Genomic DNA, 14,797 nt, shown 5'->3' on the forward strand with positions numbered 1-14,797 from the left:
CAAAATAAAAACCTCTGCACAGTGAAGTAAACCATAAACAAAATAAAAAGACAACCTAGTAAAAAGGATATTTGCAAATGATATATCTAATAAAGGGTTAATATCTAAACTATATAAAGAACTTATAAAGCTCTGATTAAAAATCTGATTTAAAAACACACAGAAGATCTGAATAGGCATTTTTCAAGAGAAGACAAATGGTTGGCAAAGCTCAAAATCAATAATCATCAGAGAAATGCAAATCAAAACCACAATGAGATATCAGCTCATACCTGTCAAAATGACTAGTACTTAAAAGACAAATAATAACAAGTGTTGACAGAATGTGGAGAAAAGGGAACCTTTGTGCACTGTTGGTGGGACTGTGAATTGGTGCACCCACTGTGGAAAACAGTATGGAGGTTCCTCAAAACACTAAAAATAGAAATACCATAGAATCTAGTAATTCCACTACTGGATATTTACCCAAAGAAAACAAAAACACGAATTAAAAGATATATGCACCACTGTGTATGTTGCAGCCTTATTTAAAATAGCCAAGATATGGAAGCCTAAGTGTCCACTGATTAATGGATAAAGGTATAATTTACATATACAATGAGATATTACTCAGCCATAAAAAGGAGTAAGATCTTACCATTTGTGACATGAATGGACCTAGAGAGTAGTATGCTAAGTGAAATAAGTCAGATAAAGACAAATGCCATATGATTTTACTTAGTTTTGAAATCTAAAAACCAAAACAAATAAACAAAAACAGATTCTTAAATATAGAGGGAAAAAAACAGATTTTTTTTACATTTTTTTGCATTCATAATTTTTTTTCAATATATGAAATTTATTGTCAAATTGGTTTCCATACAACACCCAGTGCTCATCCCAAAAGGTGCCCTCCTCAATACCCATCACCCACCCCGCATCAACCCTCAGTTTGTTCTCAGTTTTTAAGAGTCTCTTATGCTTTGGCTCTCTCCCACTCTAACCTCTTTTTTTTTTTTTTTTTCCTTCCTCTCCCCCATGGGTTTTTTGTTAAGTTTCTCAGGATCCACATAAGAGTGAAACCATATGGTGTTTCCGATTCTGTGTCTCCCTCTCTCTCTGCCCCTCCCCCGTTCATGCTCTGTCTCTCTCTGTCCCAAAAATAAATAAACGTTGAAAAAAAAAAAATTTAAAAAAAAAAAAAAATAAACATTAATTCGAGCCCCGCGTCAGGCTCTGGGCTGATGGCTCGGAGCCTGGAGCCTGTTTCCGATTCTGTGTCTCCCTCTCTCTCTGCCCCTCCCCCGTTCATGCTCTGTCTCTCTCTGTCCCAAAAATAAATAAACGTTGAAAAAAAAAAAAGTTAAAAAAAAAAAGAGTGAAACCATATGGTATCTGTCTTTCTCTGTATAGCTTATTTCACTTAGCATAACACTCTCCAGTTCCATCCACGCTGCTACAAAGGGCCGTATTTCATTCTTTCTCATTGCCATGTAGTATTCCATTGCGTATATAAACCACAATTTCTTTATCCACTCATCAGTTGATGGACATTTAGGCTCTTTCCATTAATTTGGCTATTGTTGAGAGTTCTGCTATAAACATTGGGGTACAAGTGCCCCTATGCATCAGTACTCCTGTATCCCTTGGATAAATTCCTAGCAGTGCTATTGCTGGGTCATAGGGTAGGTCTATTTTTAATTTTTTGAGGAACCTCCACACTGTTTTCCAGAGTGGCTGCACCAATTTGCATTGCCACCAACAGTGCAAGAAGGTTCCCGTTTCTCCACATCCTCTCCAGCATCTATAGTCTCCTGATTTGTTCATTTTGCCCACTCTGACTGGCGTGAGGTGATATCTGAGTGTGGTTTTGATTTGTATTTCCCTGATGAGGAGCGACGTTGAGCGTCTTTTCATATGGCTGTTGGCCATCTGGATGTCTTCTTTAGAGAAGTGTCTATTCATGTTTTCTGCCCATTTCTTCACTGGATTATTTGTTTTTTGGGTGTGGAGTTTGGTGAGCTCTTTACAGATTTTGGATACTAGCCCTCTGTCCGATATGCCATTTGCAAATATCTTTTCCCATTCCGTTGGTTGCCTTTTAGTTTTGTTGGTTGTTTCCTTTGCTGTGCAGAAGCTTTTTATCTTCATGAGGTCCCAGTAGTTCATTTTTGCTTTTAATTCCCTTGCCTTTGGGGATGTGTCAAGTAAGAGATTGCTATGGCTGAGGTCAGAGAGGTCTTTTCCTGCTTTCTCCTCTAGGGTTTTGATGGTTTCCTGTCTCACATTCAGGTCCTTTATCCATTTTGAGTTTATTTTTGTGAATGGTGTGAGAAAGTGGTCTAATTTCATCCTTCTGCATGTTGCTGTCCAGTTCTCCCAGCACCATTTGTTAAAGAGACTGTCTTTTTTCCATTGGATATTCTTTCCTGCTTTGTCAAAGATTAGTTGGCCATACGTTTGTTGGTCTAGTTCTAGGGTTTTTATTCTATTCCATTGGTCTATGTGTCTGTTTTTGTGCCAATACCATGCTGTCTTGATGATTACAGCTTTGTAGTAGAGGCTAAAGTCTGGGATTGTGATGCCTCATGCTTTGGTGGTCTTCAAAATTACTTTGGCTATTCGGGGCCTTTTGTGGTTCCATATGAATTTTAGGATTGCTTGTTCTAGCTTCGAGAAGAATGCTGGTGCAATTTTGATTGGGACTGCATTGAATGTGTAGATAGCTTTGGGTAGTATTGACATTTTGACAATATTTATTCTTCCAATCCATGAGCACGGAATGTTTTTCCATTTCTTTATATCTTCTTCAATTTCCTTCATAAGCTTTCTATAGTTTTCAGCATACAGATCTTGTACATATGGTTAGATTTATTCCTAGGTATTTTATGCTTCTTGGTGCAATTGTGAATGGGATCAGTTTCTTTATTTGTCTTTCTGTTGCTTCATTATTAGTGTATAAGAATTCAACTGATTTCTTTACATTGATTTTGTATTCTGCCACTTTGCTGAATTCATGTATCACTTCTAGCAGACTTTTGGTGGAGTCTATCGGATTTTCCATGTATAATATCACGTCATCTGCAAAAAGTGAAAGCTTGACTTCATCTTTGCCAATTTTGATGCCTTTGATTTCCTTTTGTTGTCTGATTGCTGATGCTAGAACTTCCAACACTATGTTAAACAACAGCGGTGAGAGTTGACATCCCTGTCGTGTTCCTGATCTCAGGGAAAAAGCTCTCAGTTTTTCCCCATTGAGGATGATGTTAGCTGTGGGCTTTTCATAAATGGCTTTTATGATCTTTAAGTATGTTCCTTCTATCCCAACTTTCTCGAGGGTTTTTATTAAGAAAGGGTGCTGAATTTTGTCAAATGCCTTTTCTGCATCGATTGACAGGATCATATGGTTCTTATCTTTTCTTTTGTTAATGTGATGTATCACGTTGATTGATTTACGAATGTTGAACTAGCCCTGCATCCCAGGAATGAATCCCACTTGATCATGGTGAATAGTTCTTTTTATATGCTGTTGAATTCGATTTGCTAGTATCTTACTGAGAATTTTTGCATCCATATTCATCAGGGATATTGGCCTGTAGTTCTCTTTTTTTACTGGGTCTCTGTCTGGTTTAGGAATCAAAGTAATACTGGCTGCATAGAATGAGTCTGGAAGTTTTCCTTCCCTTTCTATTTTTTGGAATAGCTTGAGAAGGATAGGTATTATCTCTGCTTTAAACGTCTGGTAGAACTCCCCTGGGAAGCCATCTGGTCCTGGATTCTTATTTGTTGGGAGATTTTTGATAACCGATTCAATTTCTTCGCTGGTTATGGGTCTGTTCAAGATTTCTATTTCCTCCTGATTGAGTTTGGAAGAGTGTGGGTGTTTAGGAATTTGTCCATTTCTTCCAGGTTGTCCAGTTTGTTGGCATATAATTTTTCATAGTATTCCCTAATAATTGCTTGTATCTCTGAGGGATTGGTTGTAATAATTCCATTTTAATTCATGATTTTATCTATTTGGGTCATCTCCCTTTTCTTTTTGAGAAGCCTGGCTAGAGGTTTGTCAATTTTGTTTATTTTTTCAAAAAACCAACTCTTGGTTTCGTTGATCTGCTCTACAGTTTTTTTTAGATTCTATATTGTTTATTTCTGCTCTGATCTTTATTATTTCTCTTCTTCTGCTGGGTTTAGGCTGTCTTTGCGTTTCTGCTTCTATTTCCTTTAGGTGTGCTGTTAGATTTTGCATTTGGGATTTTTCTTGTTTCTTGAGATAGGCCTGGATTGCAATGTATTTTCCTCTCAGGACTGCCTTCGCTGCATCCCAAAGCATTTGGATTGTTGTATTTTCATTTTTGTTTGTTTCCATGTATTTTTTAATTTCTTCTCTAATTGCTTGGTTGACCCATTCATTCTTTAGTAGGGTGTTCTTTAACCTCCATGCTTTTGGAGGTTTTCCAGACTTTTTCCTGTGGTTGATTTCAAGCTTCATAGCATTGTGGTCTGAACGTATGCATGGTATGATCTCAATTCTTGTATACTTATGAAGGGCAGTTTTGTGACCCAGTACGTGATCTATCTGGGAGAATGTTCCATGTGCACTCGAGAAGCAAGTATATTCTGTTGCTTTGGGATGCAGAGTTCTAAATATATCTGTCAAGTCCATCTGATCCAATGTATCATTCAGGGCCCTTGTTTCTTTATTGACGGTGTGTCTAGATGATCTATCCATTTCTGTAAGTGGAGTATTAAAGTCCCCTGCAATTACCACATTCTTATCAATAAGGTTGCTTATGTTTGTGAGTAATTGTTTTATATATTTGGGGGCTCCCATATTTGGTGCATAGACATTTATAATTGTTAGCTCTTCCTGATGGATAGACCCTGTAATGCCCTTCTTCATCTCTTGTTACAACCTTTAATTTAAAGTCTAGTTTGTTTGACGTAAGTATGGCTACTCCAGCTTTCTTTTGACTTCCAGTAGCATGATAGATAGTTCTCCATTCTCACTTTCAATCTGAAAGTGTCCTCAGGTCTAAAATGAATCTCTTGGGGCGCCTGGGTGGCGCAGTCGGTTAAGCGTCCGACTTCAGCCAGGTCACGATCTCGCGGTCTGTGAGTTCGAGCCCCGCGTCAGGCTCTGGGCCGATGGCTCAGAGCCTGGAGCCTGCTTCCGATTCTGTGTCTCCCTCTCTCTCTGCCCCTCCCCCGCTCATGCTCTGTCTCTCTCTGTCTCAAAAATAAATAAACGTAAAAAAAAAAAAATTTAAAAAATAAATAAATAAATAAAATAAAATGAATCTCTTGTAGACAGCAAATAGATGGGTCTTGTTTTTTTATCCATTCTGATACCCTATGTCTTTTGGTTGGTGCATTTAGTCCATTTACGTTCAGCGTTATTATAGAAAGATATGGGTTTAGAGTCATTGTGATGTCTGTAGGTTTCACACTTGTAGCGATGTCTCTGGTACTTTATCTCACAGGATCCCCCTTAGGATCTCTTGTAGGGCTGGTTTAGTGGTGACGAATTCCTTCAGCTTTTGTTTGTTTGGGAAGACCTTTATCTCTTCTTCTATTCTAAATGACAGACTTGCTGGATAAAGGATTCTCTGCTGCATATTTTTCTGTTCATCACATTGAATATTTCCTGCCATTCCTTTCTGGCCTGCCACGTTTCAGTAGAGAGATCCGTCACTAGTCTTATCGGTCTCCCTTTATATGTTAGGGAGTTTATCTCTAGCTGCTTTAAGAATTTTCTCTTTATCCTTGTATTTTGCCAGTTTCACTATGATATGTCGTGCAGATGGATTCAAGTTACGTCTGAAGGGAGTTCTCTGTGCCTCTTGGATTTCAATGCCTTTTTCCTTCCCCAGATCAGGGAAGTTCTCAGCTATTATTTCTTCAAATACACCTTCAGCACCTTTCCCTCTCTCTTCCTCCTCTGGAATACCAATTATGCATACATTATTTCTCTTCAGTGCATCACTTAGTTCTCTAATTTTCACCTCATACTCCTGGATTTTTTTATCTTTTTCTCAGCTTCCTCTTTTTCCATAATTTTATCCTCTAGTTTACCTATTCTCTCCTCTGCCTCTTCAATCCGAGCTGTGGTTGTCTCCATTTTATTCTGCAGCTCATTTTTATCATTTTTTAGCTCCTCCTGGCTGCTCCTTAGTCCCTTCATCTCTGTAGCAAGAGATTCTCTGCTGTCCTCTATACTGTTTTCAAGCCCAATGATTAATTTTATGACTATTATTCTAAATTCACTTTCTGTTATATTGTTTACATCCTTTTTGATCAGTTCGTTAGCTGTTATTTCCTGGAAATTCTTTTGAGGGGAATTCTTCCGTTTCGTCATTTTGGATAGTCCCTGGAGTGGTGCAGAACTGCAGGGCATTTCCCCTGTGCTGTCTTGAATAACTTGCGTTGGTGGGCAGGGCCACAGTCAGACCTGATGTCTGCCCCCAGCCCACCACTGGGGCCACAGACTGGTGTGTGCCTTCTCTTCCCCTCTCCTAGGGGCGGGATTCACTGTGGGGTGGCGTGGCCTGTTTGGGCTACTTGCACACTGCCAGGCTTATGGTGCTGGGGATCTGGCGTATTAGCTGGGGTGGATCGGCAAGGTGCACAGGGATGGGAGGGGCAGGCTCAGCTCGCTTATCCTTCAGAGATCCGCTTCGGGAGGGGCCCTGCGGCACCGGGAAGGAATCAAACCTGCTGCCGGAGGGACGGATCCGCAGAAGCACAGTGTTGGGTGTTTGCACGGTGCAAGCGAATTCCCTGGCAGGAACTTGTCCCTTTGGGATTTTGGCTGGGGGATGAGCGAGGGAGATGGCGCTGGCGAGTGCCTTTGTTCCCCGCCAAGCTGAGTTCTGTCGTCTGGGGCTCAACAACTCTCCCTCCCATTGTCCTCCAGCCTTCCTGCTCTCCGAGCAGAGCTGTTAACTTATAACCTTCCAGATGTTAAGTCCCGCTTGCTGTCTGAACACACTCCGTCCGGCCCCTTCGCTTTTGCAAACTAGACTCGGGGGCTCTGCTTTGCCGGCGGGCTGCCCCTCTGCCCCGACTCCCTCCCGCCAGTCTGTGTAGCCCGCACCACCTCTCCGCCCTTCCTACCCTCTTCTGTGGGCCTCTCATCTGTGCTTGGCTCCAGAGAATCCGTTCTGCTAGTCTTCTGGCGGTTTTCTGGGTTATTTAGGCAGGTGTGGGTGGAATCTAAGTGATCAGCAGGACACGGTGAGCCCAGCATCCTCCTACACCGCCATCTTCCCCCCGATTCTATCAAAAACAGATACTTAAATACAGTGAACAAACTGGTGTTTGCCAGATGGTATGCGAGTGGGTGTGTAGGTGAAATAAATAAAGGGGACCAAGAGGTACAAACTTCAAGTTATAAAATAAGTAAGTCACAGAGGTGAAAAGTATAATAGGGAATATCATCAATGATATTATAAGAATGTTTGACAGTTATAGATGGTGACTACATTTATCATGGTAAGCAATATATAAAATTGTCGAGTATATATATTGTATCCCTGAAAGTAACAAAACATTGTATGTTAATTATACTTCAATTACAGAATGTAAAAAAAGAAACTACAATGAGATCCCACTTCACACTCATAGACTAGCCTTAATCAATCAAACAATAACAAGTATTGGCTAGGATGTAGAGAAAACGGAACCCTCAAACATTGTTGATGGGAATGTTAAATGATGCAGCCATTTTGGAGAACAGTTTGGAAGTTCCTCAGAATGTTAAACATGGAGTTACCAAATGACTCAGCAGTCCCAACTAACTCCTAGGTTTATACCCAAGAGAAATGAAAAAAATATGTACACACAAAAACATGTACATGAATGTTCACAGCAACAGTATTCTTAATAGCCCAAATATGAAAACAACTCTAACATCCATCAACTGGTGAACGGATAATAAAATGTAGTGTATCCATACAAGAACACTATTTGGCAATGAAAAGTAATGAAGTACTGATCCACGTTACAGGATATATAAACCTTGAAAACATTGTTCTAAGAGTAAGAAGCCAGTCTCAAAAGACCACATATGTATCATTCCACTCATATGAAATACCCTGAATAGGCAAATCTATACAGACAGAAAATGGATTACTAGTTACCTAGTGATGGGGTCTGGGGGGAAGGGAGAAGAAAGCAGGAGTAAAGGGGAACGATTACTAACAAATGTGGGGTTTCTTTTGGGCGTGACGGGAATGTTTAAAAATTTACTATAGTGATGGTTGCACAAATCTATGAATATGCTAAATAACATTAAGCTGGGTACCTTAGATGTTGGTAAATTGAATGGTATGTGAATTATGTCTCAATAAAGCTACTGAAATTCTGAAGGGATCATTAACTCTGAGCTTCACTACGGGGTGATCTAGGTGGACTGTTTGTTGGGAGCCCCTGATATCAGCATCTTCGGGTCTTCACTTGCTTGCATCTGCCAGGGAAGAGGCTTTCACCATACCCTGGAGAGTAATGATCTGCCTGACAATGCTCTGGAAATTCTTAACAACATTTTTTTAATTTCTTTGTTCATTTCTTTTGTTTTTTAGATTCCACTTACAAGTGAAATCATATGGTATTTGTCTTTCTCTGTCCAGATTATTTTCACTTAGTGTAATACCCTCCAAGTATATTCACATTGTCACAAACTGCAAACAAACAATAAAGAGAGAAACAGACTCATAAATACAGAGAACTAGTGGTGGCCAAAGGGGAGGGGGGTGGGAAGATGGGTGTTTAGGATTAAGAAGCACAAAGTTCCAGTTCTAAAGTAAATAAGTCACCAGGATGAAAAGTAAAGCAGAGGGAATATAGTCAATAATAGTGTAATGCACATCATGGTGAGCATTTCATAACATATACAATTGTTGACTTACTATGTTGTACACCTGAAACTAATTTAATATTACACATCCACTGTACTTCAATTAGAATTTTTTAATTTTTAATTTTTAAAAATCTAGACGGGAGTTAGAAATTTTCCTTAGAGAATGTAGTTTTGGTCTAACTAGTTCTTCCTGCCCAACAAACCAAAAATACTTTCCACAGATCAAGAGGAAGGGAACAGACATTTACTGAGCCTCTATTAAGGGCTAGGCACATTCCATTCTCTAGTGTATTAATCTTTTTAACTCTGTGGGGATGACATTATAACATTCTCATTTTTATAGATGAGGAAACTGAGGTGCAAGGATTAACACAGCTAAGAGTGGTGAAATTCTGATGTCTGAATTCAGTGCCCAAGCTCTACTCACTTTTTTTTTAATTTATTTATTTTTGAGAGAGAGAGAAGGAGGGACGGAGAAAGAGAGAGAGAGAATATGCCAAGCAGGCTCCATGGTTCATGGGTTCAAGCCCCGTTGTTGGGCTCCATGCTGGTGGTACAGAGCCTACTTAGGATTCTATTTCCTTTTCTCCCTGCCCCTCCCCCACTCTCATGCTCTCAAAATAAATAAATAAACTTAAAAAGGAAATTCCTTTAAGGAGCACCTGGGTGGCTCAGTAGGTTAAGCGTCAGACTTCAGCTCGGGTCATGATCTCATGGTTCATGGATTTGGGTCCCACAGAGGGCTCTGTGCTGACAGCAAGGAGCCTGGAGCCTGCTTTAGATTCTGTGTCCCTCTGTCTCTGCCCCTCCCTCGGTCATGCTCTATCAAAAATAAACAAACTTAAGAAAAAAATTCTTTAAAAAAAAAAGGCTGCATGGGAATGCAAGCTGGTGCAGCCACTCTGGAAAACACTAAAAATAGAACTACCCTACCACCCAGCAATTGCACTACTAGGCATTTATCCATGGGATACAGGTGTGCTGTTTCAAAGGGACACATGCACCCTCATGTTTATAATAGCACTATCAACAATAACCAAAGTATGGAAAGAGCCCAAATGTCCATCGATGGATAAATGGATAAAGATGATATATATATATATACACACCACATCATCTTTATATATATATATATATATATATACACACACACACAATTTATTTATATATATTGTATATATGTATAATATGTATGTATATATGTATAATATGTATTATATATACAATTTATATATATATATACACACACACACACACACACACACACACACACACACACAATTGAGTATTATTCGGCAATCAAAAAGAATGAAAATTTGCCATTTGCAACTACGTGGATGGAACTGGAGGGTATTATGCTAAGTGAAATTAGTCAGTCAGAGAAAGACAAAAATCATATGACTTCCCTCATATGAAGACTTTAAGAGACAAAACAGATGAACATAAGGGAAAGGAAACAAAAATAATATAAAAACAGGGAGGGAGACAAAACAGAAGAGACTCTTAAATATGGAGAACAAACAGAAGGTTACTGGGGGGGTTGTGGGAAGGGGGATGGGCTAAATGGGTAAGAGGCACTAAGGAATCTACTCCTGAAATCATTGTTGCACTATATGCTAACTAACTTGGATGTAAAAAATAAAAAATAAAAAATAAAATTTAAAAAAAAAAAAAAAAGGCTGCAAAACCAGAATGGAGCTTTCTTTGTAGCATCACTGGTAGTTCCAGGTCCACATCAGAGACCCCTGGAGCCCAGGAAATCTGTGCAGACATTCTGCATCTGCTCTTGTACAATTTTAATTTGGTGTCCTTAGCAAATTTAAATTATATTAAAAACTTCATCTAACCTTAGACTGGCAGGTGAGTATGTTCTCTTCCTGCCCATTCATAACCCACCTGAAATGCTATGCTCTCCCCTACCTCCCAGTCTACTCTTTACCCAGCAGCTAGAGTGATACTACTTGTAAACATAGATCAGATGATTCCCATCTCAAACCCAACCAGTGGCTTCTATTTAAAATAAGAAAAATTTAAAAAATTTAAAAACCCATAAAATCCTAATTAGGCCCTATACAATCTGACTGTGCCCCTGCTTACATCCCCAACTTTATGTTACCACTTCCTTGCTAATTGTACTCCAGCCACACTTATTGAGCTCAAGTCCACCCCATAGCCTTTAAACACACAGCTCCTTCTGCTTAGAATGTTCTTCCAAGATCTTCATATGGCTCATCCTCATCACTCAGAGGTCTCTCCTCAAATGTCACCCCCTCAGAGAGGCCTCCTCTACTGGTTATCTTATCTTTGGCACTACTATACCTTATTTTCTTTGTGTACTTATTTTCTTATCAGCTAGTCATCACCTTCCCTCAACCACCACCACCAGTAGAATGAAATTTGCTGGCAGGGCAGGGATTTTGTGTTGTTCACTGTTTCATCGATATGTGCAACAGTGTCTGGCACACAGTAGACACTCAATAAATATTTCCTATTATTAATCTGTAAAAATCATTTGCCAACTAACCATGGAAATCCTCGAGATGTTTACTTCCCTGTTTCCTATGACCCACTTAAGTATTTTTTCCTCCTTATAACTTTTTCCTCCCTGAGGGACAGAGATTATGTCTTACTTTTTTTTAAACGTTTATTTACTTTGAGAGAGAGAGAGAGAATGGGGGGGGGGGTCAGCAGAGAGAGAGGGAGAGAGAGAATCCCAAGCAGGCTCCATGCTGTTAGTGCAGACAGAGCCACAAATTGTGAGATCATGACCTGAGTCAAAACCAAGATTCGGATGCTTAACCAACTTAGCCACCCAGGCACCCCTCTTACACTCTATGTGTTCACAAACCCGTAGCACAAACATTTGTACTAGTCTGGCTTCCCCCAAAAAATATCAAAGTATTTTTGTTTGCAGATGGTTAATTAGAATAATTTCCAGATTTGTGGTAAAAACTGGCTATGGTATTTCTTAAACAATAAATCAACATAGAGTTGGCACACTTACTTCTGGCGTTTGTCTTATCCAACTCACTGAGACATAGATCATCCTTGGCATCAGTGCTTCCCTCAACACCGTGTCTTAAGAAAAACTTTGTATCATTTTCATCAATTTCATTCTCATCATCCAAGTCATATTTTTGTAGCCCCTCTAATAGCTTTACAGCCGCTAAATGGGCAAACCTGTGGGAAAGAATCAGAAATTAATAAGATCCACAATCTTCTTCAAACTGAAATGACAGTTTGAACTTAATTTAGCAGATTACACTCTGTACATTATGCCACCAACCCATCTACCAGTAAAGGAGCAAAACTGTACCTGGGGGTGCCTGGGTGGCTCTGTCAGTTAAGCATCCAACTTCAGTTCAGGTCATGATCTCATGATTCGTGAGTTCAAGCCCTGCATCAGGCTCTGTGCTGACAACTCAGAGCCTGGAGCCTGCTTTAGATTCTGTGTCTCCCTCTCTTTCTGCCCCTCCCCCGCTCGTGCTCTGTCTCTGTCTCTCTCTCAAAAATAAATAAACATTAAAAAAAAATACAAAAAAACACAACTGTACCTGAAGGTCAGTGACAATTTGACATACATCCAGCTCAAAGAGTTACTGGACACTAAGGACAAACAGTCCTATTACAGGCTATTTCATCATTTGTATTGGCAAAAATCCAAATGGGAGAGGAGACCCAATATCAAGACAATATGTGGTGTGCCCTAGACACAGCTGGTCAACTGTATAGAAAGCCCAGAACCACCTTATTTGTTACCTATATTTACTACCTTTTTTGATGGCCTAATTTAGATTGCAGAACTAGTTCTGTTTCCAGTTTTAGGGTAACTATATATCTACCCCCTTAATTTTCATCCTTCCTCAACCCAAAATACTTGGCATGGTTTTGAAATGTAATGGAAAAACAGTGACTTTTTCTATCCATGTTTTCTATTTTCTTTGATCTTGCCCACATCTCCATGAAGCTTCCAGTAATATACCCTAGGTTTTGGAGCTGACATGATTGTATGTAATCTGCATATTTTTCTCAGTCATGCTAATTGAAGTGCTTAATGTTTCTTCTTATCACATGGAGAACTACTCATTAAATACAAAATCTCTTGGGGCGCCTGGGTGGCGCAGTCGGTTAAGCGTCCGACTTCAGCCAGGTCACGATCTCGCGGTCTGTGAGTTCGAGCCCCGCGTCAGGCTCTGGGCTGATGGCTCGGAGCCTGGAGCCTGTTTCCGATTCTGTGTGTCCCTCTCTCTCTGCCCCTCCCCCGTTCATGCTCTGTCTCTCTCTGTCCCAAAAATAAATAAAAACGTGGAAGAAAAAAAAAATTTAAAAAAAAATAAATACAAAATCTCAAATCCTATTTTTTTCCACATACTTACATAACCATATGCACACATATGTCCTCCCCTTTCACCAGGTACTGCAAACATTAACAAATACTTTAGGAAGTTGTAAGGTTAACAGAATTCATTATCTCTACTACTAGGTTGCAATTTAACAGCTATCATTTACTGAGTACTTGCTTTATGCCAGATTCAAGTGTATTTGTTTTTTTTTTTTTTAAGTTTATTTTGAGAGAGAGCGTGCATGCATGCATGTAAGTTGGGAAAGAGGAGGGGTTGAGGGAGAGAGAGAGAGAGAGAGAGAGAGAGATTGAGAGAGGGAGAATCCCAAGCAGGCTCTGCACTGTCAGTGTGGAGCTCAGACTCACAAACTGTGAGATCATGACCTGTGCTGAAATCAAGAGTCAGATGCTTAACCCACTGAGCCACCCAGGAACCACGCCCACCCCACTTTTTTTTTTTTTTTTTTTTTACAATTTATTCAAGGTTATTTCTATAATAGTACACATACACCTAAAATTTTGGTGCATGAATTACAAAATTCTAATAGGTATACAGTGGAATCTCATTGTGGTTTTAATTTGCATTCTCCTAATGTAAATGATTTTGAGCATTTTTTAAATGCATATTTGCCATTTGTTTTTTTTGTTTTGTTTTGTTTTGTTTTAATTTTTTTTTTCAACGTTTATTTATTTTTGGGACAGAGAGAGACAGAGCATGAACGGGGAAGGGGCAGAGAGAGAGGGACACACAGAATCGGAAACAGGCTCCAGGCTCTGAGCCATCAGCCCAGAGCCTGACGCGGGGCTCGAACTCACGGACCGGGAGATCGTGACCTGGCTGAAGTCCGACGCTTAACCGACTGCGCCACCCAGGCGCCCCCATATTTGCCATTTGTACATTTTCCTCTGGTGAATAAACAGTATCAAATGCTTGCAAGAAAAAGAAAACAAAAGAAACTCACTGCTAGTGAGAATGCAAATTGGTATGATCACTTTTGAAGGCACTTTCGCAGCTTCTTATAAAATTAAACATACTCACAAACTTCGCACATGACCCACCAATCCTACTCCCAAGTATTTACCCAAGTGAGCTAAAAACTTACGTTCACACAAAAACCTGTATGTGAATGTTTAAAGCAGCTTTATGCATAATAAACAACAAATGGATATAATCAAGATATCCATCGATAGGCTACTGGATTATAGAACTATTAGAATACCATGGAATTCTACATCTAATGGAGTATTACTCAGCAATAAGAAAGAAATGAACTACCAATACACATAAAAGAATCTCAAAATAATGATGCAGAGAGAAAGACGCCAGATTTATAAGAGTTTGTACTGTACTCTAGGAAATGCAAACTAAACTACAGTGACAGAAAGCAGATCTGCATCTGCTGGAGGAAGGGGAAGCAGAAAGCAGTGGAAGGAGAGAGATACAAAGGGAGCACAAAGAGACTTTTGAGGATGATGGATATATTCACTCTCTTGACGGTGGTAATGGTTTCATGGGTACATACGTTTATCAGAATTCATCAGTTGGTACTATACAAATATGCATACTTTGTCATATGCCAATTATATCTTGGAAAAGCCATCTTCCAAAATAAAAATAA

The 14,797-nt window shown here is 39.5% G+C and overlaps 1 protein-coding gene across 1 annotated transcript in view; it reads right to left on the reverse strand.

The window, feature by feature from the left end:
* The window catches only part of ANKRD42 (ankyrin repeat domain 42), a 74,686-nt gene that overhangs the window by 19,465 nt on the left and 40,424 nt on the right, over positions 1 to 14,797 (reverse strand). Inside the window, exon 10 of the mRNA XM_047071972.1 lies at positions 11,841 to 12,016. Coding sequence (XP_046927928.1) covers positions 11,841 to 12,016 — 176 coding nt within the window. The remainder of the gene's footprint in view (positions 1 to 11,840; positions 12,017 to 14,797) is intronic.

Source organism: Lynx rufus, unplaced genomic scaffold (assembly GCF_022079265.1).
Source record: "Lynx rufus isolate CCGP_SWC_20201006 ecotype Redwood Valley unplaced genomic scaffold, mLynRuf1.p SCAF_9, whole genome shotgun sequence".
Taxonomy (NCBI): domain Eukaryota; kingdom Metazoa; phylum Chordata; class Mammalia; order Carnivora; family Felidae; genus Lynx; species Lynx rufus.